Source organism: Lytechinus variegatus, chromosome 9 (assembly GCF_018143015.1).
Source record: "Lytechinus variegatus isolate NC3 chromosome 9, Lvar_3.0, whole genome shotgun sequence".
Classification (NCBI taxonomy): domain Eukaryota; kingdom Metazoa; phylum Echinodermata; class Echinoidea; order Temnopleuroida; family Toxopneustidae; genus Lytechinus; species Lytechinus variegatus.
Window position 1 is genome coordinate 9,255,785 of NC_054748.1, and position 25,160 is coordinate 9,280,944.

General features: G+C 37.3%; 1 protein-coding gene across 1 annotated transcript; it reads left to right on the top strand.

Moving 5' to 3' along the window:
• Positions 1 to 2,595: 2,595 nt before the first annotated feature.
• On the top strand, positions 2,596 to 19,826 carry LOC121421275 (ethanolamine kinase 1-like). The gene is made up of 9 exons (XM_041615940.1): positions 2,596 to 2,599; positions 2,793 to 2,947; positions 3,618 to 3,877; positions 4,160 to 4,300; positions 5,757 to 5,899; positions 7,069 to 7,152; positions 8,371 to 8,531; positions 18,330 to 18,403; positions 19,396 to 19,826. The coding sequence occupies exons 1-9, from the start codon at positions 2,596 to 2,598 to the stop codon at positions 19,466 to 19,468; spliced, it is 1,095 nt and encodes a 364-aa protein (XP_041471874.1). The 3' UTR covers positions 19,469 to 19,826.
• The last annotated feature ends 5,334 nt before the right edge of the window (positions 19,827 to 25,160 follow it).

Here is a 25,160-nt window from a genome sequence, read left to right on the forward strand (position 1 = left end):
ATCATAGAATTATAAACCTAATCATTGGTGGATCACTATCAATTTGCCATTCGCTTTTAGTTTGAAATGTATTCATTAAAAGGTTAAACGTGATCACACTGTAATAAGATGGAAAAGTGGCTAATCAAAGCTATGTTTCACAGAGGAACTGTTCGTCAAAAGAAGCGAGGCTTACTAGATAATATATTTGCCCCGTCAGGGGCAAAATTTTTTCATTTTTGACAATGGAAATGACAATTTTCAGGCAGAAAAGTGCATTCATTTACTTTTGTCCTTAAATAATTTATCATTTTTCATCTTTCAGGGGGGCACGTTGGGGGGGGCAAAATCTCGTTTTGCCCCCCAAAAATTTTATTTTGGGGGGCAAGTGCCCCCCCTGCCCCCCCGCTTCCGGCGCCCTTGCGCGACATTGGGATTTATTGAGGTAGCTCAACCATACCATTGACGAGTGGATACCATGCGCGACCAAAAAAACACGTAAAAAGGATGTCCTTTTCACGATAGGGCACGTTACGTACGTAACGTGAAAAGGGTGTCAAAAACACAAAAATAATGAAAAAAGGGTATCTATTTCGCTAGGAAAATTACGTGTTTAGGGTCGAATTTGCGGGGATGATAAAACAAAATTAAAATGTTTTATAAAGGATGTCCTTTTTGCCCCAACACGTGTTTAGAGTCCTATTTGCGCGAGGTGTAGAAGGTGGGGTCGTACTAAACCAAATAAGGTAAAGCCGACAACCAAAGGACCCGTAACAATAAAACATTCCTGTACTTGTTTAGGGGTTCATTTCAGGGAATATTTGCCAAGAGTATCGTTTTGTTTCCAATACTTGTTAAGGGTAGGGTTTCACACGCCAATACTTGTTAAGGGGTGCATTTTCAGAATATGGAAATTACGTGTTTAGGGTGCTTTTCGAGACCCCATGGTCGCGCATGGTATCCACTCGTGAATGGAAGTGGCCCCCCCGGGGTTCATGTACTTCGGGGACCTGCATGTTATGCTGCAGTCAGAGGTCACATGGTAAGGTCAAAGGTCATTTTCAGGTCAAAGTTAAAGTTTACATGCAAGACTCTTATGATGCATAACTCTACAACCATAAGTCACTTTGCAATAAAACTTGGATGGAAGATGTACTTCGGGGACCTGCATGTTATGCTGCAGTCAGAGGTCACATGGTAAGATCAAAGGTAATTTTTAGGTCAACATTAAAGTTTACATGCAAGATTCTCTTATGACATATGCATCCGTAAGTCAATTTCAAATCAAACGTGTATTGTAGCTGTATTTAGGAGATCTGCGTTGTGTTCGGAGGTCACATGGTAAGGTCATACATGTACGTCATTTTGAGGTCAACATTAAAGGAGAATGAAACCATTGGAACAAGATAGCTTGTGTGAAAACAGAAAAATCAAAGAAACAGATCAACAAAAGTTTGGGAAAAATCGGACAAATAATGAGAAAGTTATGAGCATTTGAATATTGCGATCACTATCGCTATGGAGATAGCAAATTGGCAATGCGACAAAGATGTGTGATGTCACTGATGAACAACTCTCCCCATTACTTTAGTGTATATTTCACTTGAATTGCCTCTTTTATCACATCTATCCATAGATCATGTGTTCTTTCTACATGAGGGCATGTAATACATATTTTTTAAGAATACATAATGGATAAAGAGTTTGTATCATCGTAAGAAAAAGCAAAAAGAGACATTTTGAGGGTATTTTATAGTCCACCAAAGGGAAAGTTGTTCATCAGTGACATCACACATCCTTGTCGCATTGCCAATGGGAGGATCTCCATAGCATTAGTGATTGCAATATTCAAATGCTTATAACTTTCTCATTATTTGTCCGATTTTTCTCAAACTTTCTTTATTCTTATTCTTTGATTTTTCTGTTTCTACACAAGCCTATTTGTTCCAAAGGTTTCATTCCCCTTTAAAGTTTACATGCAAGACTCTTTATTCCATCCCAGTTATTTCACAATGAACTTTTGATACAATTCTGTTGCGTGTCTTTGCAAATCGGGATATTTCTGGTCATTTTCACAAGTGGGCGAGACACAACATCGTTTTTGCCTTGTTTCAACATCTTTCTTTTCAAATTCCCTTTGAATGTATGTTGCAAGGTTTTAAGATTGAGTATTGGAGTTACTTTCTTACTTTTTTTTCACGTTTGCTAATACCAGCCTGGTTGGTAATACAATTACTCACTACACTCTATAGTATGCAGAGACGCCAAGTTAAAAAAAATGTAATGCGTGAGATTTTCATGACTCGACGTCTCTGTGCGCGCGCGGCCAGTACTTACACCCGTACGTTGCGAAAAGGTGCGCGCGCATGAGATATGGGCTTCAAAACCATGCGATGCACGCACGCTATTCATCGTATCACGTACTAGCTGTGCGCTGACTGCACTTTTGATTCGTCTCGCGTGCCGGGCTAGACGCGAAGGCGGTCGGCCAGTCGTATAATCTGGCGAATAATGCTACTCTTTCTCTTTTTTTCTGTCGGGTCCCGATGCGTGAGAAAAATGGGTGCCATGCGTGAGATCGTGAGACGGACCCTGAATGCGTGAGTCTCACGCACAATGCGTGAGACTTGGTAGCTCTGTAGTATGTGTCATAGATACAGAGATAGAATTGTTTAATAGCAGGTTATTTCTAGAAAGGCTGAACATTTTTGCTTGCTCTGGAAACAATGTCAGTGAAGAAGACTTTACTTCAAGTAATTTTAGATTAAGACTCTCATATTTAATTTGATTCCATCATATTTTTTTCGTTCAAGATATAATACCTGTAGAAATTACAGTAAACATGAGTGGGGATTCCAACTTGCCGCATATTGATATGTTCGTGGATGAGAAGAATGCCGAAGACAGCGTTATAACTATCGCCAGGATGGTACGCCCGGAATGGAATGACAAAGACATCAAGGTTAAGGTGAGTTATTTTAAATATATATAGAAATTGAGGAAGGAATTCAGACAAGAGTCATGATTAAGTTTATTATTTACTCTGTATAAAGTAAGACCATCTTCAGGAACTTATTTGTAAACAGAATGGCCCGTAATCTCAAGAGAGGTTTCAATTGTACCATGGCACAAAAGCATGGATTAAAAATCAAATTTTTCCATGCTTATGGCAAAGGGCATCAAAAAGGAAATGCTATAATACACAAGAAATCTTCTTAGAGTCTTGAGACTGTGGCCCGTATTCTGAAGTCAAGTTTAACTTAGACCGTGGTCTAACTCAGTACTAAAATTATGGGTAGCCAAAAATTCAAAAATTCTCTTTAGGATGTCTATTTCTTATGTTTGCTATTTTGTTTCCTTTCGCTTTCATGATAACAAATAATACTTCAAAATACTTCAGATGCCATTCACAGACAATTATGGACAATTTAATCCCGAGTTCAGAATATGGGCCTATGGGTCAATAGGGTTCTCTGAGGAAAACCGAATCAATAGGATTAAGGCACTCATCCTGATATCACCAAGTTTTGATTGCATTAGCATCGATGGCATTAACAGATCCATTTTGTTTATACTGTAGGAAGTGACACTCCTTCCTTTTTTTAGAAAGTAATTTTTCCCCGCTTCTCTCTCTCTAGGTATTTTCTGGAGGCATTTCCAACAAACTTGTCGGCTGCTACGTCCCACCCAACAAGGATGAGATCCTGCTAATGAGGATCTATGGCAAGAAAACAGAGCTCCTGGTGGATCGGAAGAGGGAGAAGGAAACGTTTCAGATCCTTCACAAGGCAGGGTGCGGACCAAAGCTCCATGCTTCGTTCGAGAACGGTATATGCTATGACTTTGTGCCTGGTGTGATCCTCGACGAAAAGACTGTACGGGAGGAGAGGATATACAAGTACGTGCCACAAATATTAATAATGATTATAATGATATTGATTATAAAAATAATAATGGTAAAAATAAAGATAATAATTATATCTAGCATATCGGTGCATATGTATGTCTTTCCAATTTTTTGTTTTCTTTTTATTTATTCTTCACTTCTCTTTTCTTCTATTCTCTTCTCTTTTCTCATCTTCTCTCCTCTCCTCATCTCCTCTTCACTCTTCCCTTCCCTTCCCATCCCATCTCCTAATTGAACTCTTCTCTTTCTGATTCCTTTCTTCTTCCTATGTAGGTTGGTTGCTCATGAGATGGCACGGATGCATCTAGTAGAGGCCAACGGAGGAAAAGCGCCCTCTTCAGAGCTATCTAATAAACTCAATCATTTTATCTCCCTCACCCCTGACCGCTTTGAGGACCCCAAGAAACAAGAAATGTGAGTATAATGGTCACCATTTAGTTCTTTTCACTATTATTGGTCCAAAGGCCTTGTCACATCGGTTCTTGCAAGCCTTGCCGGTGAGTTGCGTGTGATTGCCCTCATCTCACCTGCATGTTCTAATTAAGTTTTAAGCATGCTCAAATCTTTTCTGCGTACAAATCAGACTTGGTTGCGCTTCTTCAGGCAACTGCATGTTAGATATGTGGGAGATACTGTCAATGCGGGCAACCTGCTGGTAGCAAACATAGTTATCCGCAAGTCACACGCAAGGCTTGCACGGAACGATGTGACAATATCAAACTGTACAGTGTAATCTGTGTATAAAGACCACTTAGAAATGTAATTTAGGGTCTTTATTGGCCTGGAGCCTGTTTCACAAAACTTGTTATGATAGCAAATTGCAATAACTGTTAAAAGCTACTGAAATCCTTTAATCTGATTGGTTGATTGTACATATGTTATAGAAATTGCACATTTGTTATGATAACAATTCTTTATGAAACGGGACCCAGGTTTTATCTTTGCCATACTTAAACAAAAATTAATTTTTCATAATAGTAATAAACAGTTCTTGTATAGCGCATATCACAATTATGTATAATGTCTCTATGCACTACCAAAGGACTTGGATATTATTACCCCAGCTATAGCTTGGCAGCCGTAATTACTTAGATTACAGCGTACACGCATTCCAAGGAATAAATTCTTGCCAGGTACCCATTCACCTCACCTGGGTTGAGTGCAGCACAATGTGGATAAATTTCTTGCCGAAGGAAATAATGCCATGGCTGGGATTTGAACCCATGACCCTCTGTTTCAAAGTCCGGAGACTAATCCACTGGGCCACAATGCTCCACATAAGCAGACAATTAGTAATATTTTGGCACACTGAAACTTAATTGAAGAGACCATAATGCAGTTTTTATCTGTTCTGGACAAGAAACTGCCCTGAACTGCGACACATTTTGCAGAAAGGATTGTGCTTGTACTTTTAATCTTATGTATTTGATCTCTTTTATGGTGAAGATGTGAGTTAGCTTAACTCTTCATGCGTTACGTTCGCATTATTGCACATCCGTAGGCGTGTTTCGTTCGCATTTTTGCACAACCACACATTTCCCATAGACGTTCCCTGTCCTATTGTTTTTCAAACAATTGCATACCGTACATGTGTACCGATCGACGGATTATCGCAGTTTACAAATTACAGAATGGTTGAGTTTTCCCCAAAAATCAATACATCCTGATCACAGCCAGGAAGTTTATTGAAAAAGGAGAGGACAAAATCAATAAACCCTCCTCACAAACAATAACATGGCCAGGTTTTATTGTAAGGAGTCTGTGACTCATGGCACGAATGTGAATGAGACCCTAAAATAATGCAACACACACGGGGTTTACAGGTGAACGCATGAAGAGTTAATATTCTTTATTTCCATACCTTTTTCAGATTTGAAAGGCGAATTATGCCACGATCGGAGCTTATTACAGAAGCCAACATGTTGATGTCTCTTGTGTCAAATCTAGGCCTCCCAGTAGTCTTTTCACACAATGACTTACTGCTAGGAAACATTATACTTAATACAGAGAAAAGTAAGTACACCATACTAAAAATGTCTGTATTGCCAAGACTAGGCACCTCAGTAGTCTTTTTACACAATGACTTACTACTAGGAGACATACTTTTATGAAGAGAAAAGTAAGTTTACAGTACTAGAAATGTCTGTATTGTCAAGACTAGGCACCCCAGTAGTCTTTTTACACAATGACTTACTCCTGGGAGACATTATAATTAATGAAGAGAAAAGTAAGTTTACAGTACTACAAGTTTCTGTATTGTCAAGACTAGGCACACCAGTAGCCTTTTCCCACAATGATTTACTACTTGGAGACATTATACTTTTATGAAGAGAAAAGTAAGTTTACAGTACTAGAAATGTCTGTATTGTCAAGACTAGGCACCCCAGTAGTCTTTTTACACAATGACTTACTACTAGGAGACATACTTTTATGAAGAGAAAAGTAAGTTTACAGTACTAGAAATGTCTGTATTGTCAAGACTAGGCACCCCAGTAGTCGTTTTACACAATGACTTATTACTGCACGTAGGACATCTAATAAAGAGAAAAGTAAGTACACCATATTAACATGGCTGTATTGTCTAGACTAGGCACCCTAGTATCATGTCACACTTTTTTAGAACATATGAATAGCAATAAATTGTTGTTTCATTGGAAAAACAAATACAATAACTGTACACCCTAATTCATGTCTCTTGTACAGTTGCTCTCCAACATAAACAATTTGTTCATCCATAGCAATTGCACTTAAGAACAAAAAATATGTAAAAATATGAAAAAAAATTATACATGTATAGGCCTGAATTCCCAGAGATTGAAAAAAAAAAGTTTTTAATACCTCTTCAAAAGAAAGTTTTGCGGTTTTATAAACCATTGACCTTTTTCTCTCATTTGACATGAAGTGATTTTATCTTGCCTGCCATGACCAAAATTAGGGTCAATATATCATATTGACCCTAATTTCAGTCATTCTACTGTGATAATTTTGCTTGCCCAATTCGGGCAAGTAGTTTTGGTCTTTACCTCAAAACACCTGCCCGTCTCTAACTTTTACTTGCCGCGGGCAATCTGGCAAGTGCTTAGCACCCTGCTGATAACAACCGACTGCAAAGTGTTGACGTTCTGTACGTAATAGCGTTGCTGATCAAATCTCTTGTATTACATTTGGTTTCCATTTTGCAGGTAAAGTTAGTTTTATAGACTACGAGTATGCGATGTACAACTACCTCCCGTATGACATAGGAAACCATTTCTGTGAATTTCCAGGTAAGTGTTATTCTTTTGATTGCTATACCTATTTCTGAATTTGGGCAAAGCTGAGTTAAGTTTTGGTATAATAATGACTTTGATAGGAAATGGAAGCAATCCTAAAGTGTTTATCATTCGCCAAAATGATTATTTAAAACAGTGAAGTTTATTAAGAATAATTCAGGCTTGCTCGAAATGATATTCATTTCATTACCACAGGCTTCTCTTGGTGTAAGCTAACACAGGGAACAACACATGGGAACACACCGGAAACAGATGGGCATTTTCCATTATTAAGTTTAAATTTTTCTGATCTTCATTTGTTCACTACTCTGTTATTATACATTTTCTTGAAAAAAAGTTGTAACTGTGCTGCACTCGATCCAGGTGATGTATCTGGGTACTGGCAGGAACTAATTTCTAAAAAAACTGTGCACACCGGAATCGGTAGACTAGCTTAGCCAGGGTAATATAGGAGCACCTTGAGCACCTAGCAAGGTGAATACGTGCGCTATACAAATCCTACATTATTATATTATTGTACCCTCAAAGTGTCATCATAGACTGCATTAAAATATAAATTTTCAATCAATATCGAAAGTTACTATATTTGTTATCCTTCACTAGAATATAGTTTTTATTTTTTTCTGTGGGCAACTTTTCACAATCAACTGCCTAAATCTTTGATATTGATAAGCTTTGGTGTCAATATAGGATTCTGTAGCTCTTTTTTATTCTCTACGAAAGAGAAAGGAACATTAACTCACAAAGCTGGTTCATTATATTCATATTGACTGCTATGAGAGGCATAGTTTTTACCATTACCCAAGTTGACCTCACAGCTTGTTATAACCCCAAGGCACTATTCACGGAACATTAACACAATCAACATACAAATATATATCATCAAACTTTGGAATAATTGTAATGTTTGGACTATTTCAAATATAAAAAATGTGTGTAATTATTTTAATGCCAGAGTAAAAATTATAAGATAGTGATGGGAATCATTGCTATTTGATAAAACATTATATTAGATTTTATTAACAGTTAATAAAACGAGCCATGTTTAGTACCAATCATTAGCAAATTTATGTTTGCTAAAGTAAATGATTGGTCACCTGAGATGTTTCAGGTAATCATTTGATTAGGTTCCATGTCATGATTTTATGGTGTATTTTTTGTATGCTGAATGTATTTCAACTTTCTCTCTTTCTCCCTCACTATCTCTCTCAGGTATTGAGGAAGTCAACTATGACCTCTATCCTGAAAGGGAATTCCAGTTGAAATGGATTCGTGAATACCTGAAGGCTCGTTATTCTTTGCAAGGAGAGAATAAAGCAGTTACTGATAAAGAAGTTGAGAGGATGTATGCCATCGTAAACAAGTTTGCGTTGGTAAGAACCTAGAGCCCAGCGCATGTGATGCGATCTGTTGCGATCCAAAAGATATTGTAATCACGTTTGATATGAACGTAAGACTAACTAAATCGAAGAAATGAAAATTCAGTCAAGTTCGTGCCTCCTTGTTGGAATAAAAGCAAATTCAATTCCATTTCGTAATGGCGTCATCATCAGCTGTGACTTGAAGTCATTTTGGACGTCACTCCGACCACAGTTCTTGCTGCAAAGTAAAATTATTATTCCTGACATTAGGCAGAACTTCAAGTAGAGTACTTTTACTTCATGGAATTTTGATATTATGCAATTTATTTTTTAAATTACGTTGTAGCGGATCACATAGTGTGCACTAGGGCCTAAGGAACATTTCATGAAATGATTACTTAGTGATTTTTTGTTCTAAATTTATTTGAGTGCACTCGGCCTTGGGAAATGGCCGCTTACCGATGGATATGACGCGTGTCCATGCGTTTTCAAAAAGTACCCTAAATTTGTATTTTCAATCATCTGAGAGCACATCCCTTCACAGGTATGATAGTGTGGAACCCTATTAGCAACATAACCTCACCCTTAAAGAGGGTGGATAGTTTTGGTAAATCCTCAAAATCTGCTTGTCACCATTCTAATTAATTTCTATGTGATATGAATGCTTATGCCCTAAAACAGTCATGATGTGGATGACATGAAATGAAATGGTGTTTTACATAGTTAATTTTGCAATTTCCCTTGTAATTTAACCCTGTCGGGTATCCCAGAATTATCAAGCTGACGCGCGATCTCCGGCTAGCAGGTTGCGAGCTGCCTCCCTCTATCACCGAAATCCATGCATTATTTTGCATGCACTGCCTCGGCCTCCAGCTGCAGCTAGCATGGCTAGCGCTCTGCAGTATACACGCACCACCGCTTGAGCTACGTACGCGGGAACAAAATGTAGTCCGCTGAAAAGAGGAGTTGTCCAGTCTATAGTCACTCAGGTTTGCTAAGCCCGTTTTGTATACGCACTATTTATTCGATGATAATTCCGATGCATAACGTGACAACAAACGGCAGAGAAGAACAAAAGAAAACACTTGAACGATACGTACCTCACTGAACTTAGTCTTATAGCTAATGCACCTTGATTTCCTATTCCTTGGAAGTTAGATTCATTGCCAATCGACGACTAAACCCCGACGATAAACAAACCCTCATCATCCCATTTAAAAAAAGTGGAACCACGATATATGCTACAATGAGTGTATTTGAATAACTGGTCTCTAATTGCCAAAAGACGGGGGCAATTTATATTTGGATATGTTTTTACGGGAGTGTTTACTCGCTAAAAACAATTAGAAACAAACCATCACTGGGTGGATTGTGTCTGAAATCATAAACTACATGAAGTTGTTTTCATGTGTAACAGCTCTATGGGTGTACTATGCATGGGAATTGTGTTGATTCGAGAGCAGACGAACTTTACGTAATAAGGTCATATACTGCTCGTCCAGACGAGGTCATGCAGAGTTCAATGCTTGCATTATGCATCGGTCTACTGGAAAGGCCTTATATATACACATGTATATGGGTTTATGTATGCGTTATATGCACGGTTATGTTCCTACACTACATGCATGTATACGTGTCCTCTGCAGAAATAATTCAATCGAGGTTATATAATACCAAGCTTCAAATGTGGAAATGGAATGTAACTTGATAAAGTTCTGTATATAGTGTCATTTGAGTTTAGTATATTTTCCATATTTTGATGGATGATTTTCACATACGTCCTAGAATTAACATAAGCTACTAACTATATGAGTAAAAACTTTGTGGGTCCCGGGGATTCGATGTCCATGTATAGACATGTTTCATGACTGGCGATAGAAAAATGACACGACTTTATTTTGGATCGCAAAAGTGTTATCTTTTATATGCATGATCTCCAAATGTGAGGGATGATGTTTAGGAATTTACATTCTCTACAAAGAGCGACCCGAATATAGGCCTTATGTTTTGGGTTTTCCTCTTTTATTTCATTTGTGCGGGGCTTTTTTCGGGGGGGGGGGGGGGTCACGCTCGCTTCTTTTAATCATTGTTTTTGTACCCACCGTAAAGCACAGCGGTAAAGTGCCAATTCGTGTTGCCAAATCCACTTCGATCGTCATTTCTTCTTCGTCTATCACAGTGACCAAATCGTCTCATAAACAATTTGGTCTATCCTCATACCCATTTTATTTTCATTCATTTCATAACCAGTTGGTCTAATACCCATTTCATTTTTATTCATTTCTACCAATTCACACTTTAGTCCAATTATTAGACTAAATACGGGGGTATATGGACTTTAGATGGGTATTTGACCTGACTGGTTATTAGACAAAACAGTGAGTGGACGAACTGATGATGGTAGACCCCAGTAGACCAGTTCATAATTAGACGAATTGGCATTATAAAACCAACTGAAAAAAGACCAGCACATGCAGCCGCGGCGAATCCGCGAGCGAGTAAATTGAAAAAAAAAAAACGGAATGGGCCTTGTACAAAGCAGGGAAGACCGCTCCATTCAAGTCACAACTGCACGAGGGGAAATTGAGATAGAAAGAAAGAATGCAATGAAAGAAAATAGAGATTAATAGATAAAGAAAGAAAGAACTGAAGGAAAGGGAATAACTGGATCGCGTTGTCAACAAGGATGACTTCAAGACTTCATTGCAGTATAAATTCGTTGTTGTTTTTTTTACAAACAATCCATTCACATAATAAAAAACAATTTCAACCTCTCATTATAAAAGGGAGAAATATATTATCAGAATTGTCCATGCATCTGACTGCTTTCATGAGAGAATAGCAAAAAGTTGTGTTGCAATCGATAAATTGCAACAAAATTTTAAATAATGTTAAAATAATACTTTTTACTATATATCATTACATATCATATATCATTATAAAAACACTTTCTTTTTTAATATTACTTTGTTCAACTACACGACTTACAAAATCGCCACTCCTCAACCTCTTATACGGACCAAGCAAAGAGCGAGGAAAAAATAATCAAAATAAATTACCGACATACAAGTATAATTAAATGACAAGATCTCTGACTTTATACTCGCCTATATATTCCATACGTCATCTTTTATGAAGTGAGAAAGAGCACGCGTTTGATTTTTTTTTCATCATGAACAGGATAGGTATACATTTGAAATTTGTTGACGTTTTGGCACAATGGAATTCTAACAACTTGTTGTAATCATGAAAAGGACAGGATATAAAGCTAAACGATAAACGCGAGCGCGAAGCGCGAGCAGCGGAAAAAAAGATGAAATTCTGACTTAAAAATAGAACTCTCAATTCATGCTTTGTAAGTCATGAAATCTGGGCAATTTGGTTTCTTCCTACATATATAATGCCAGCGCGAACCGCGGGCAGAAAAATTTTAATATTTAACCGATCTCAATAAATTAGTGCGAAACGTGAGCTGAAAATATTTGTTCTTCTTCCGGTCTGAACAAGGGGTAATTTAAGCACTATTTCAAGCACTATATAGCAATATTGAAAGCTCAAGCTCGATGTCCGAGCTGAGATATGTTCTGTATATTGACTTCAGTACTTGATATTTTTAGTTCTATATCATCCTATTGAGCAAGATATGGGTCATCGAACAAGCAATACGAGCGCTTCGCGCGATCGAAAATAGAGGCATGAAAGATTTTTTTGTTAAGTCTTCCCATCGTCTTATCTATTCACTCGTCTTCCTTCTTTTATTTTCCTTTTCTTTTATCCTCTCTTTAACTTTTCCCCGTTTTCTTCTTTTGCTCCGCAAATAGGAGCGGGGGAATCGTTCCCCTCTCCCCCTTTAGATTCGCCTATGAATTCAGATAACATATATAAAATGCTTTTGTTGTTAATACAATTTTACTTTTGCACCATCGAATGGAGAGAGGGCCTAAACATTTGCATTTATTCATGGCTCATGAAATTACCCGAAGATATCGGCAAGTTCACTTATCATTACAGATAAATGTGTAACTATTTCAAAACAGACTTGTCAACTTCAGAAAACAAATTTTGTTTTTCTTTCTTTTGTGTATTTCTGTGTTAACATTTTTTTTTATTGATTTCATGTATTTTTATAAGATCGATTTTTTTTCTGGAGATATACTGTTTTTTCGATGCCCTCAATATAATGGGGGGGGGGTGCGATTTTACAAGCCATCCCCACCTGAATTCTTTTGGGGTATATTTCCCCATCTCCACCCCCCCCCCACCGATCGACACTCATGGCATATCATCTTTGGCGGATCCAGGCAGAGACGCACCCCGTATATTTTTACAGTTGCTCATAGAAGACATAGGCTTACAAATATTTTTTTCATTCATTCATTTATTTATTTGTTTATTTATCCATCTTTTCCCGGTTTTTTTAACCAATGCTAGTTTCTTGAGTATACATGCTTCTCCAGAGAGTCCCGCACGATATAGCTAAATCTACGAAAATTGCCACCTGCATCCCCTCTTTTGTAAAAAACTTATTTCTACCCCTTGTTTCAATATCCAAAATGATATTGTTTTCTCCTTCCTATTCTATAAGCTAAAAAACCTATACGAATGGCCATTTTAAATTAACGAGCTTGCCTAACTGTTAGGCAAGCTCATTAATTTGAAAATGGCCATTCAACTTCGATATCACTGAACATTAATTTCATAAATTATTCTGACCGATCGTTCTTTGGTAACTTAATTCACCAGAATCATTGCCATGATTGATAAGAAAAGGGGTTCTCCTACGCTGTCCAAAATAATGGCAGGGGATGCGACCAATTTGCATCTTTCTAAAACTCTGAGCGGAAATACAAGCCGCTAAAACTAGCCCCTTCATAGAGGTTCATGTATATTGACAATTATTGATAGATTTGATATTGAATGGGATTACATAAACTGAAAATGTTCTGTAATGAAGACATGCAGGATAATTAAAAATTGGGCATTGGCGAATCCAGGGGCGAAGTGACTGCTGACCCGAAGTGGTGTAGCTACGGGGAGGAGGCCTGGGGGCACGTGCCCCCCCTGAAAAAAATTGACAGAGCAAAAAAAAAGGGAGAAAGAAAAACAAAAAGGGAAAACAAGAAAGACAGAAGAAGAAAATAAGAGGAGGAAGACGAGTGAATGTAATAATGTGAGGAGACTTGCAAATCTTTCATGTTACCATAAAAGCTTGCGCTTGGCTCAAGAATTGCCTGTTCGAATAGATTAATATCTTGCTCAATAGGCTGATATGGAGCAAGTTTTGAAGTCAATATACAAAACATATTTTAGCTCGGACAACGAGCTTTCATTTTTTTCATTTACAAATTTAAGTGCTCTGTAAAATATCAATTTTATGGTCTATACATATCAGCATTTTAAGCTAACGCTGCGTGGTCACATTCTTTGATTTGCCAAGTTCATATTGTATACTTGTATTCCATAATGTTCCATTAAACAAATGTATTCAGAATGTTCAAATTCTAGGTCTAAATCTTAAACATGCGCGATAGCCTGCACTTAAATTATCCAGTTTCACATCAGAATATCAATAATTATCACGAAATGTAACCATGAACAGGATGATTCTTGCACGAACAAAAATCGGTGCGAGCGCGAAGCGCCAGCCCAGAATTTGTCATTTTCTAGCCTAAAATGTATTTTGTTTTACTTCAAACGGGGCATTAATTTTGTAAGGCACATTTCAATTTGAAAAAATTATATTTTTTTTAGTGGAAAGGGTGGCAAGTGCTCCACTCTCCCGGTAATTTCGCCACCCCAGTCCGAAAAAAAACCAAACAAGCTCGCGCTTAGAGCTCGCACTTGTACTTGGATTTTATATCCTTTTCATCACAACATGTCAAACGTTCGATTGGGGGTCAGTATAAATAGTTATTAGATTCCACGGCATGATTGCAAAACAAGCTAGTATGTATAGGCCTCCTCCAATGTACTATTGTCAGGTTTGAATACAAACAATATCAGCTCGCGCTTCGTGCTAGCAGCGATACGCTAGCTCTTCGTGAATTCCTATAGCTTGTATAAACGGTCGTCAAATAACTTTCCATGTCCAGGGGCCCGTTGCAGAAAGAGTTGCAATCGATCGCAACTCAAAAAATCATGCCCAACTTGATTTTCAACCAATCAACAGCGCGCATTTGGGACTTGCGTTTGATTTTTTGACCTGCGTTTAAACGCAACTCTTTCTGCAACAGGCCCAGGTCATTTTATATGGCTATTTTATAGCGCAAGAAGCGCGATCAATATCAACTGACTCCCGACTTGTTTTATATATCGCCCCCCCCCCCAGCCATGCCGAACGTAATGTGCACCTGATTTAGTACCACAATGGCATATGATTCTGCCCCCCCCAGAAAAAAAGAGGAAAAAAACGGGGTAAGAGATAGATGGGGGAACTTGGTCAGTGCTACACAGCATGTCGGTGATAGAAGCGATCAGTTCCTGGTAATTTCGAGTGTAATCTTATTATTATTATTTTTTTTTTGGGGGGGGAGACCTTGGAGACATTAGCAGACATTAGCGTACCTACAGAGGGACAGACTACCCAACCCCTGACGAGTCACAACCCATGTCCCCCCCCCCCGACGAGTCACAACTGATCCGTGATGAGCCACATGTGGCCCGTGCCTTTGAAATTGAAGACCTTTTTTCTTTTTTTTTTTTTGCTTGTCAAATTTTCTTCTTGTACGAAATCCTTTAATTTTAGTTGAAGACGTTTTTTTTTTATTTTTTACTTGTCAAATTGCCCCCCCCCCCTCCTTGGAAAATCCTAGGTACGCCACGTCAGATGCTAAATATGTAATACATCAAGCCTATTTCTCCATCGTGACCTTTACATATTTTCGTAATGGAATTATTTACGATCAGGATTGTGATACAGTTAGAGGGAGTTAGATATGCATTGGAACTTTGCACCCCCCCTCCCAAAAGAAAAGTATCGATTTGCTGGTCGGGGGGGGGGGGGGTAGGCTGCAGGTGAAAATATTACGTTTGAGTCTTAGCGCCGGCCCTGGGCCAAGATCATATAGATTTGTCAGCAAAAGATACAGGCGAAAATCTGCAAACCACTTTATAAGATAATGATAAAAAAGGATGTCTCTTCACGGTTGTTTACGGATCAAGGACCCAATAATTGCCATTTCGAAAATGTGCATTTTTTCTTTACATTAGTTGAAATGTTGTTTCTTGAAAATGCTTTACATATTTAGATGGAAACACACCTTGGCGGCGCGGAAGCCAAACAATATAGGGGAGGTCCAGCTGAAATTTTGGGATGGGCACAGGTAAAAATTTTGACAGCCCCCCCCAAAAAAAAAAATGGTTGTCAACCTAAGTTTTAGGAGTGGATCACCAAAAATTTTTGACAAGCAAAAAAAAGTTCATCAACCTAAATTTTAGGGGGGACACAAAACGTTTCAGGGGGGTCCACGTGAATTTAGGAGGGACGCATGAAAGAAAATTGACAAGCAAAAAAAAGGTTATCAACAAAAATTTTAGGGAGCACCATCCCCTCCCCCACCTCAAATTTAGGGGGGGACTGCCCGGGGAACTGTCAGCAATAAGACAATAGAAAGGAGAAATTTGTTGAATTTTATTGAGATTGCAATCACATGACGACGCCGGTCATGTAAATTGTTCTTTGAAGAAAAATGTGTGATGGCAGAGCTGCTTACAGAGTCTAGAAAAAGTAATTTGGTCGAGAGGCGGCTGTGTGTCACATGTGATAAGAAAGAGAATGCAGATTTCAGCGGCACGTATTACATGCGGTCAGAAGTGTTCGCGTGAATGAGTGTGATGTGAATGTCAGCGGGCGGCCGGCCCGCCGTACACATCGTCAGGCGATGCTGCGATTTGTGCATCGCATCCGGTGTCCTGTGTTTTGGTTGTTCGACCAACCATTGCAGAAATTGTAGTCGTCTTATAATCTCTACAAAATATTCTCAGGAACCTCAACGATACTATTTTATGGATATCAAAGTACACTATATATATATATATATAAATACATATATATATAGGTTAGTATGAGTGATGGCATTAGCATAGCGAAGGTAAATCTACAACAGATATCCCTCCAATTCCTCTGGCTCAATACAAACCGACTTTACGACAGTGGCTGCTCGGCGTTTCTCCGGCCATGCTCCCGCGCTCAGTACTCGCGGTGAAATTTGGATACTAAAGCATTGCATGCACTCCGTGTAGCCTAGCGATAGCAGACGATGCGCGGAAGAATTTTGTTTTCCAGTAAAGTAGATATCGGTCACGTGAAAAACAAATGCTCAGTCATGGACGAAAGTGGGCGCTGTGAAAAGTGACCTTTTTGAACATTGCGAATAGGTAGATTGAGTAAGATGTCGGTGAAATTCAGCCGAGGATAATGACTTCATTTTCTGAGTTTATTTAAAATTTAGACATTTTCAAGTAGAAATTTTGCCACTCTCATATTGCATTATGATCAGTTCTTGTTATTCAATAGCCACGACCCATACAACTGAATTTTATGATCCTTCACCAAAACTATCCTCGAGCTTTAACAAGTATTTGGTACAAAGTCCTAACCTCGACAAGTATAAGCTACAGAACCCTACCCTTAACAAGTATTGGGTACAAAATCCTACCCTTGACAAGTATAAGCTACAGAACCCCACCCTTAACAAGTATTGGGTACAAAAGCCTGCCCTTGACAAGTATAAGCTACAGAACCCCCCCCCCCTTAACAAGTACTGGGTACAAAATCCTGCCCTTGACAAGTATAAGCTACAGAACCCTACCCTAACAAGTATTGGGTACGAAATCCTTCCCTTGACAAGTATAAGCTACAGAACCCCACCCTTAACAAGTATTGGGTACAAAATCCTGCCCTTGACAAGTATAAGCTACAGAACCCCACCCTTAACAAGTATTGGGTACGAAATCCTTCCTTGACAAGTATAAGCTACAGAACCCCACCCTTAACAAGTATTGGGTACAAAATCCTACCCTTGACAAGTATAAGCTACAGAACCCCACCCTTAACAAGTATTGGGTACAAAAGCCTGCCCTTGACAAGTATAAGCTACAGAACCCCCCCCCCCCCTTAACAAGTACTGGGTACAAAATCCTGCCCTTGACAAGTATAAGCTACAGAACCCTACCCTAACAAGTATTGGGTACGAAATCCTTCCCTTGACAAGTATAAGCTACAGAACCCCACCCTTAACAAGTATTGGGTACAAAATCCTGCCCTTGACAAGTATAAGCTACAGAACCCCACCCTTAACAAGTATTTGGTACAAAATCCTACCCTTGACAAGTATAAGCTACAGAACCCCACCCTTAACAAGTATTTGGTACAAAATCCTGCCCTTGACAAGTATAAGCTACAGAACCCCACCCTTAACAAGTATTGGGTACAAAATCCTGTCCTTGACAAGTATAAGCTACAGAACCCCACCCTTAACAAGTATTTGGTACAAAATCCTGCCCTTGACAAGAATAAGCTACAGAAACCTACCCTTAACAAGTATTTGGTACAAAACCCTAACAATTATTTTTTGAGATCATATGGCCAGGGGGAGGGGGGGGGGGCTTTGAGATCTCGGCCATCAACTGACGGATCGTGCCGAAAATTGGCACGCAGGTTGATTGGGACATGTTTTACATGCATATACCCAGTGACTTGGATTTGAACCCATGGCCCTCTGATTAAAAGGGGAGAGCCTGAACCACTGCATTATGACTCGCCTAATATATTTTATTGTATGTTTTTTTTTCTTTGAAACTTCTCTTTAGGTGTCTCATTTTTTCTGGGGTGTATGGTCCATTGTGCAGGCTTGCCACTCAACTATAGACTTCGACTTCTTAGAGTAAGTGAGAATTATTTCTCTTTTCATATTTTCTTCTTTTGATTTCCCCTCAATGTATATTCAATAAAGTCATGAATCTGTCAGTTTGTCATTTGAATTTGTGTGTTGATTTCACCTTATAGTTTATGGCAGATTGGAAATGTGAAGCATGAAGTTTCTCTTTCGATATATTGCCACGAAATGCTATCGATCCAGGATTTTTTTAATAGACCCTTGCATTTCTCGCTAGAAATTAGAGACCCCCCAAAAAAAGGTCATTACTACCAAATGAAGGTTATTTGGTATTTAGAATAATTTGAGAAGCCAAAAATTCAAGAAGAAAGAAAAGGTCATCCCTCCCAAATGAATGATGCTTTATTTGCAGAAAAAAGAAGAAGGAAAGTTATCTTTTCCAAATGTTTGCATCCCCCCCCCGATCCGCACCCGCTGAAACAATTGTAGTACATGTATATATGTTTTAAGTCAAATTCCTTCATCAAGTATCCCATTTTTACCACATTTTAATCACTGTGAATATAAATTTAGAGACAGTTGTATATATTAAATAAAGGTAAATTGATATTATTATCTCCATGATCTAGTTGCAGATATTTCTGTCACTTTCTAAGACTCTGAGCAAACCTGTATTGTAAAACAATGGGAATAGGACTATTAGTTGAAAATTGAGTAAGCTTAAAACTGCCAATGCTGATAAGCACCCATGGTCATGTGTTTCATTTACAAAGTATAAAAAGACTTGTCTACTGACAGAATACTATCTTTTATTTTTCGATTTTATCTGAGCTGTTGCTAATTTTCTACTATTATCATATTGTACATGTATGGACCATTGTTATAATTTTAAACAGACAAATTCGTGAATTTGTCATATTTTGTTTAATCATTTTTTTTTTTTCAGTTGAATTTATATTTAAATAAGGCAAGACATGGATGGCAGAATAGACAGTAAAAAAATGACAGTTCTATTTATTTTTATCTATTTCTATCCTCAGTTATGCCATTACACGACTAGATGAATACAAGAGACGGAAACCTGCGTTCCTTGCTCTACCTATCCCAGAATGAACCAGCGTATCACTGCATCATCCCAGACCAAACCAGTACAAGCTGGATTAAACTAGTTTGATCCAGTTTCAAGCTCTACTTATTCCGGAATAAACCAACATATCACTGCATCAATTCAGACCAATCCAGTACAAATGGGATTAAACAAGTTTGACTGAGTTTCAAGCTCTACCTATCCCAGAATGAACCAACATATATATATATATCACTGTAACAATCCAGATAAAATCAGTGCAAACTAGTTTAAACTAGTTTGGTTGAGTTTCAAGCAGTATCTTTTCAAGAATGAACTAGTGCATTACGGTGTTGAACGAGACCAAACAAAAACAAGCACTAACTGGATAATAATAATAATAATAATAATAAACAGTTCTTGTATAGCGCATATCACAATTATGAATAATGTCTCTATGCGCTTCCAAAGGACTTGGATATTATTACCCCAGCTGTAGCTTGGCTGCCGTAATTACTATGATTACAGAGCACACGCATTTCAAGGAATAAATTCCTGCCAGGTACCCATTCACCTCACCTGGGTTGAGTGCAGCATAACGTGGATAAATTTCTTGCTGAAGGAAATTACGCCATGGCTGGGATTCGAACCCACAACCCCCTGTTTCAAGGTCCAGAGACTAATCCACTGGGCCACAATGCTCCACACTGGATGAAGCGACATTATAAGACTCTATGTTCTCTCTTAATGAACTACTGATTATACCAAACTGGCACACACTGCTAGTTTAATCCAGTTTTACAACATTTTGATTGGTGCTTTATTATCATGAACATGCATGTATATTGATTTGATGTTGTAAATATATTAAACTTACATGAAGCTAGGTATATCTCTGAAATTTTGACATCATGTATTATTGAATTATGCTCTTCAAGACTTAATAAAACTTGCCATTTACTTTCACTACAGACTAATCTATGCATGTAATTAAAGTCAATCAATGAACTTTCCATTTGCCATTAGCCTGATGTAGGGATCATGAAAGGAAATAAATTGCTATACAATTTTGTAAATTACGTTCCAGACAATCTTCCTGCCAATTTTCGGCAGCCGAGTTCTCAAGGCCCCCTCCCCTCGTGGCCATAATGATCTTCCAAAATACCCGGCCTAGACAGAACTCAGAACTTCGCAAGTTACTAGTCGGCTTTTCGGGGACAAGCACTGATGTAAGCCTTACATCCATTATCCTTTCCTGCTCCTTGAGTTACTAGTCATATTGAACGTATGTAATGGATTTTCAGACTAGGCAATACATTGTGTTATCAGCAATATTTTCTGGCGATAATCGACTGACACTGGTATTGATTATTGACCTGTCTGCCACATGTGCAATGTACACAAAAGTTGTATCGCATTCATTGTCAAGACCTTGTGTATACTGGCATTAAGCTGAGAATTATTTTGTATTAATTAGTATCAATATGTTATTTGCAGGTACTATTAGTCTTATATTCATTATCATTAAATGAAATGTGAATGTGTGTGTGATTATGATAGTAATAATAATTACAGTTCTAGTATAGTGCATATCACATTATGAATATAAAGTCTCAATTTATTTCCAAAGAACTCGGATATTATTACTCCGGCTTTAGCTTGGCAGCCGTTATTACTTTCAGTGCACACGCATTTCAAGGAATTAATCGTAGCAGGTAATCATTTACCTTCCTTGTGGATATTTTTCTTGCTGAATTAAATGTCATGGCTGAGATTTGAACCCAAGACCCTCTGTTTCAAAGTCAGGAGACTAATCTGCTGGGCCACAATGCTCCATTGACGATGGTTCAATATGAGATGCTTATCAATTCAATTTAAATTGTTGAAAATATTATATGTTTTCATAGTATTTTCATGTACATGTACCTTATTGAAATGATAATAATACATGAGATAGCACACTTTCCATCTTGATTAGATGCTCAAGGCGCTTCAGAGCAGAACAACAAAAAAACTACATATAATACATGTCTGAACAATATGTCAATGTCTATCAAAAAGCGCTCTTAAACAGGTATGTTTTCAGGTTGCCCTTGAAGGTGGTCACTGGAGTGACGATGCATATATGGAATATTTGGCAAAAGCGACATCAAGGTGTTTTGATCAGAAGGGGGGGGGGGGTGGGGGGCTAAAGTTTATATTGTTTTCTCTTTACAATAACTTGGGCAATTTAGATTTATATGTCCAATAACCTCTTTTTTTTGGTTCACTCTTACCCCTCTCCGTTTACTACTTCAAGAATCATTAGGGGAGGGGGCCGTTATTTCCCAGCTTCCCCTTGTGTTTGCTGATGATCGAGGCTGTTATCATTTGATATGAATAAACATGAGCGCTTCCCTGGGGTGGGTGTTCACCCTGGTGTGGGCATGTCTCCAATACTAGAGCGACAATGTATGTACATGAAAGTCCCTTGAATATCAAGTTATGGATATTGAGCCTGGCACACTACATGATTAGTTGCGATCCTAATTTTGAAGAAATTGTAATAACATTTCATATGAACATTTCAACCAATAAATTCTTAGCGATCAGAGTCCAGAATAGTGGTAGGACTATTGAAATAAAAATTCAGTCCAGTTAGAGCCTACCTGAATGAATAAAAGCAAATTCAATTCCAAATCTTAATGACGCCATCAGCTGCGACTTGAAACTGATGTGGACATTTCTTTGACCACAGGGCTTGCAGCAAAGCAAAATTATTATTCTATTCTTCCTAACCTTATCCTGAACTTCAAATAACAGTATTCTACTTCTTGGAACTTCCCATTTAATGGAAAGTGCTATTTATCAAAAAATTGTGTTTTATGAGAGTGCATAGTTAGTGCTTGCTGTTTAGGGCAGTCTGTGAATGTCTGGGAGCTTGTTCAGGTGCATCAGTGTCTAAGTACTTTTGTGTGACTGCAACATTTATTTTATCTCTGAAGAAGATCTGATTTTATATCATATTTTCTCTGAAGAATAAAATAAAAAGAAAAAAATAAACTAAAAGTGGAATCACCAACATTTATGTTCTTATCTTACCTGTAATAGCATGAAATGTTCAAATCTGGATTATTTTTCAAAATACTATTTCATCAGTTCTTTGAATAATAGTTGGACCAGGTTTTTTTTTTTTTTTTTTTAGTACTTATGTGTTAATTTCTACTTTAAAGAAACCAATTACACAGCCTTTCATTGAAACAAATTTCTATTTTTGTAAGGTATTTGAATTGGAATATTTGGATTTCTACCTCGTTATATGTATGTGTGAATGAAATATCATGTTTATATTAAAAATGATTGAAAAAAAATGAAACTTAGAGGACAAGTCCGCCCCCCATGAAAAATTGATTTTAATAAAAAGAGAAGAATCCAACAAGCATTACACTGAAAATTCCATCAAAATTTGATGTAAAATAAGAAAGTTTGACTGATTTCGCAAAACAGTTATATTCACATCCTGATCAGTGTGCAAATGAGGGGACTATAAATGACATCACTCACACACTATTTTGTATTTTATGATATGAAATATTCTACATTGTAATTTTCTCATTGTCAAGTGAAACAATGATTAATTCCTCCCTGAACAAGTGGAATTAGCATGGTTTAGTCAAGTTGGTTGTTATTGCCAAATCTGTAAAAACTGAAATACTGTATAAATCAAACGATAAAAAGCAAAAGAAATAGCGAGTGAGGGACATTGCGTCTGTCTCATTTGCATGTCATTGAGTCGTGCATATCACTATTTTGTGAAAATAAAGCGAAACTTAAAAATGACATAACTTTCTTACTTTACATCCGACTTTGATGAAATTTTCAGCATTATGCTAATTTGATTTTTCTCCATTTACTCAAATCACCATCTTTCTGGGATGGACTTGACCTTTAAAACATGTTCATTTGTATTCTTAGATATCAACAGGGTATACATACTCTTCCAATGTGATATTTTCAAGGGTCCAATATTCTCAACTGAAATTGATATGTCATTATATTAATGTGCACTTCATATTGGAATTACATGTAAATATATACAGAGAGGAAGTATAAATTGACTGTTTCTTTGAAGGTGGAAGTGACTTGTTTTGGAAAACTTGTAGAACAGGGATTATAAAGAACCCATGTTTGTGATAGTGAAACAGGTACATGTAATGTACAGTTGTGTCTTCAGTCATTATTGTACACTATCTTTTACGGTTTAGGTACTTGGGTAAAAATGACATATTTCATTTCATTTATTTTTTCCATTTCCAACAATCATTTACAATAAGTTTTGTTACATACATCTTGATATGATTATAATTGATAAAACAAAGAAACTTATGTATAATAATCAAGATAACAGGTCGGAAAACGGAGGAAGCTGCTAAAAGCGAAGCTTGTAGAATGCAGCCTCCTATTACATAATTGTATGAACAGTGTAAACAAAACACTAATATAACATGGTAGAAATTTGAGCTTAAATCTATTTGAATGTATAGTTTAAAAGAAAAAAAGAAAGAAAGAAATAGAAAATGAGAGAGAGAAAAAAAGGAGATCTCGGGTCCCATCTTACAAAGATTCACGTTTGATTGATCAACCTCAACTGTATGGAAATCCAACAATGTCATGATATATTCTACAGGAAATTTGCACAATTTGTAAACAAAGAAATTCATTGAATTTCAAGACAACGATGAATGTAGGAGTCTACATCATGTCTAGAAAATATGAATAAACATTCATTTTAGATGTTGACTTTGATGGCTTTCCATAGTCGTTCAATGTATGTATAATAATGATAATAGTATTAACAGTCATGTTTTATCCAAAGTTATAATAATAATAATAACTAGAATTTAATTCGTCATGCGGACGAATTATGTGGTCTGTCATGATTTGTCATTCAGTGTCGGCTAATGTATGAAATAAATCATTTAGATAATTGATAATCTTGATCGTAGACATCCTAACAATAAGTTTTGACCATTACTAAATGTGATTATTGATGTGGTGATGACAATCGTCAGACATACATCTTCAAACAGATATATACAAGATAGATGATTTTATATATATAGATGGATGGAGCGATGGATGGATCAAGTGATCGATTGAGAGATAAATGATAGGTGGTTATATTAATAAAACATAGATAGACAGACAGACATATAGATAGATAAATAGATAGATAGAGACAAATAGATTGATATAGATAGATAGCCAGACAGACATACATATATAAAGATAGAGACAGGCAGATAGATTGATGGATATATAGAACGATAGATAGATATACATATCTAAACAGATAGATATGTTATATTAGACAGAGAGAGAGAGAGATAGATAGACAGATACATATACAGAGTAGGTAGATAGACAGATAGACATATATATGGATAGATAGATTTATAACAGATAGCGGATGGACGGATATGATTAGATAGATATAATACGAAAAAAAGTAATTATAATCTGTTTTATTTTGCAATATTTTAGCTATTAATTATTAGAATTGTTATAATTGATCGTGCGCAAGATAGTAAAAAAAAAAAATCATGTCCACCCGCGGACTCGAACCCCTGCCTGCATGATTGAATGAGATGCAAGTCTGACGCCTAACCGATTGAGCTAGCATATTTCCCATAGACTTTACACGTAAGCAAATTTGAGAATTACAATTCCAATTTTGCAAGTGAAAAACGGGCATGATCC

What these genes read in the sequence shown, in the direction of transcription:
- LOC121421275 (XM_041615940.1), top strand. An exon ending in CGGGAGGAGAGGATATACAA is followed by an intron (nt 3,878 to 4,159) that starts GTACGTGCCACA and finishes CTTCCTATGTAG; the next exon opens with GTTGGTTGCTCATGAGATGG. An exon ending in GACCCCAAGAAACAAGAAAT is followed by an intron (nt 4,301 to 5,756) that starts GTGAGTATAATG and finishes TACCTTTTTCAG; the next exon opens with ATTTGAAAGGCGAATTATGC.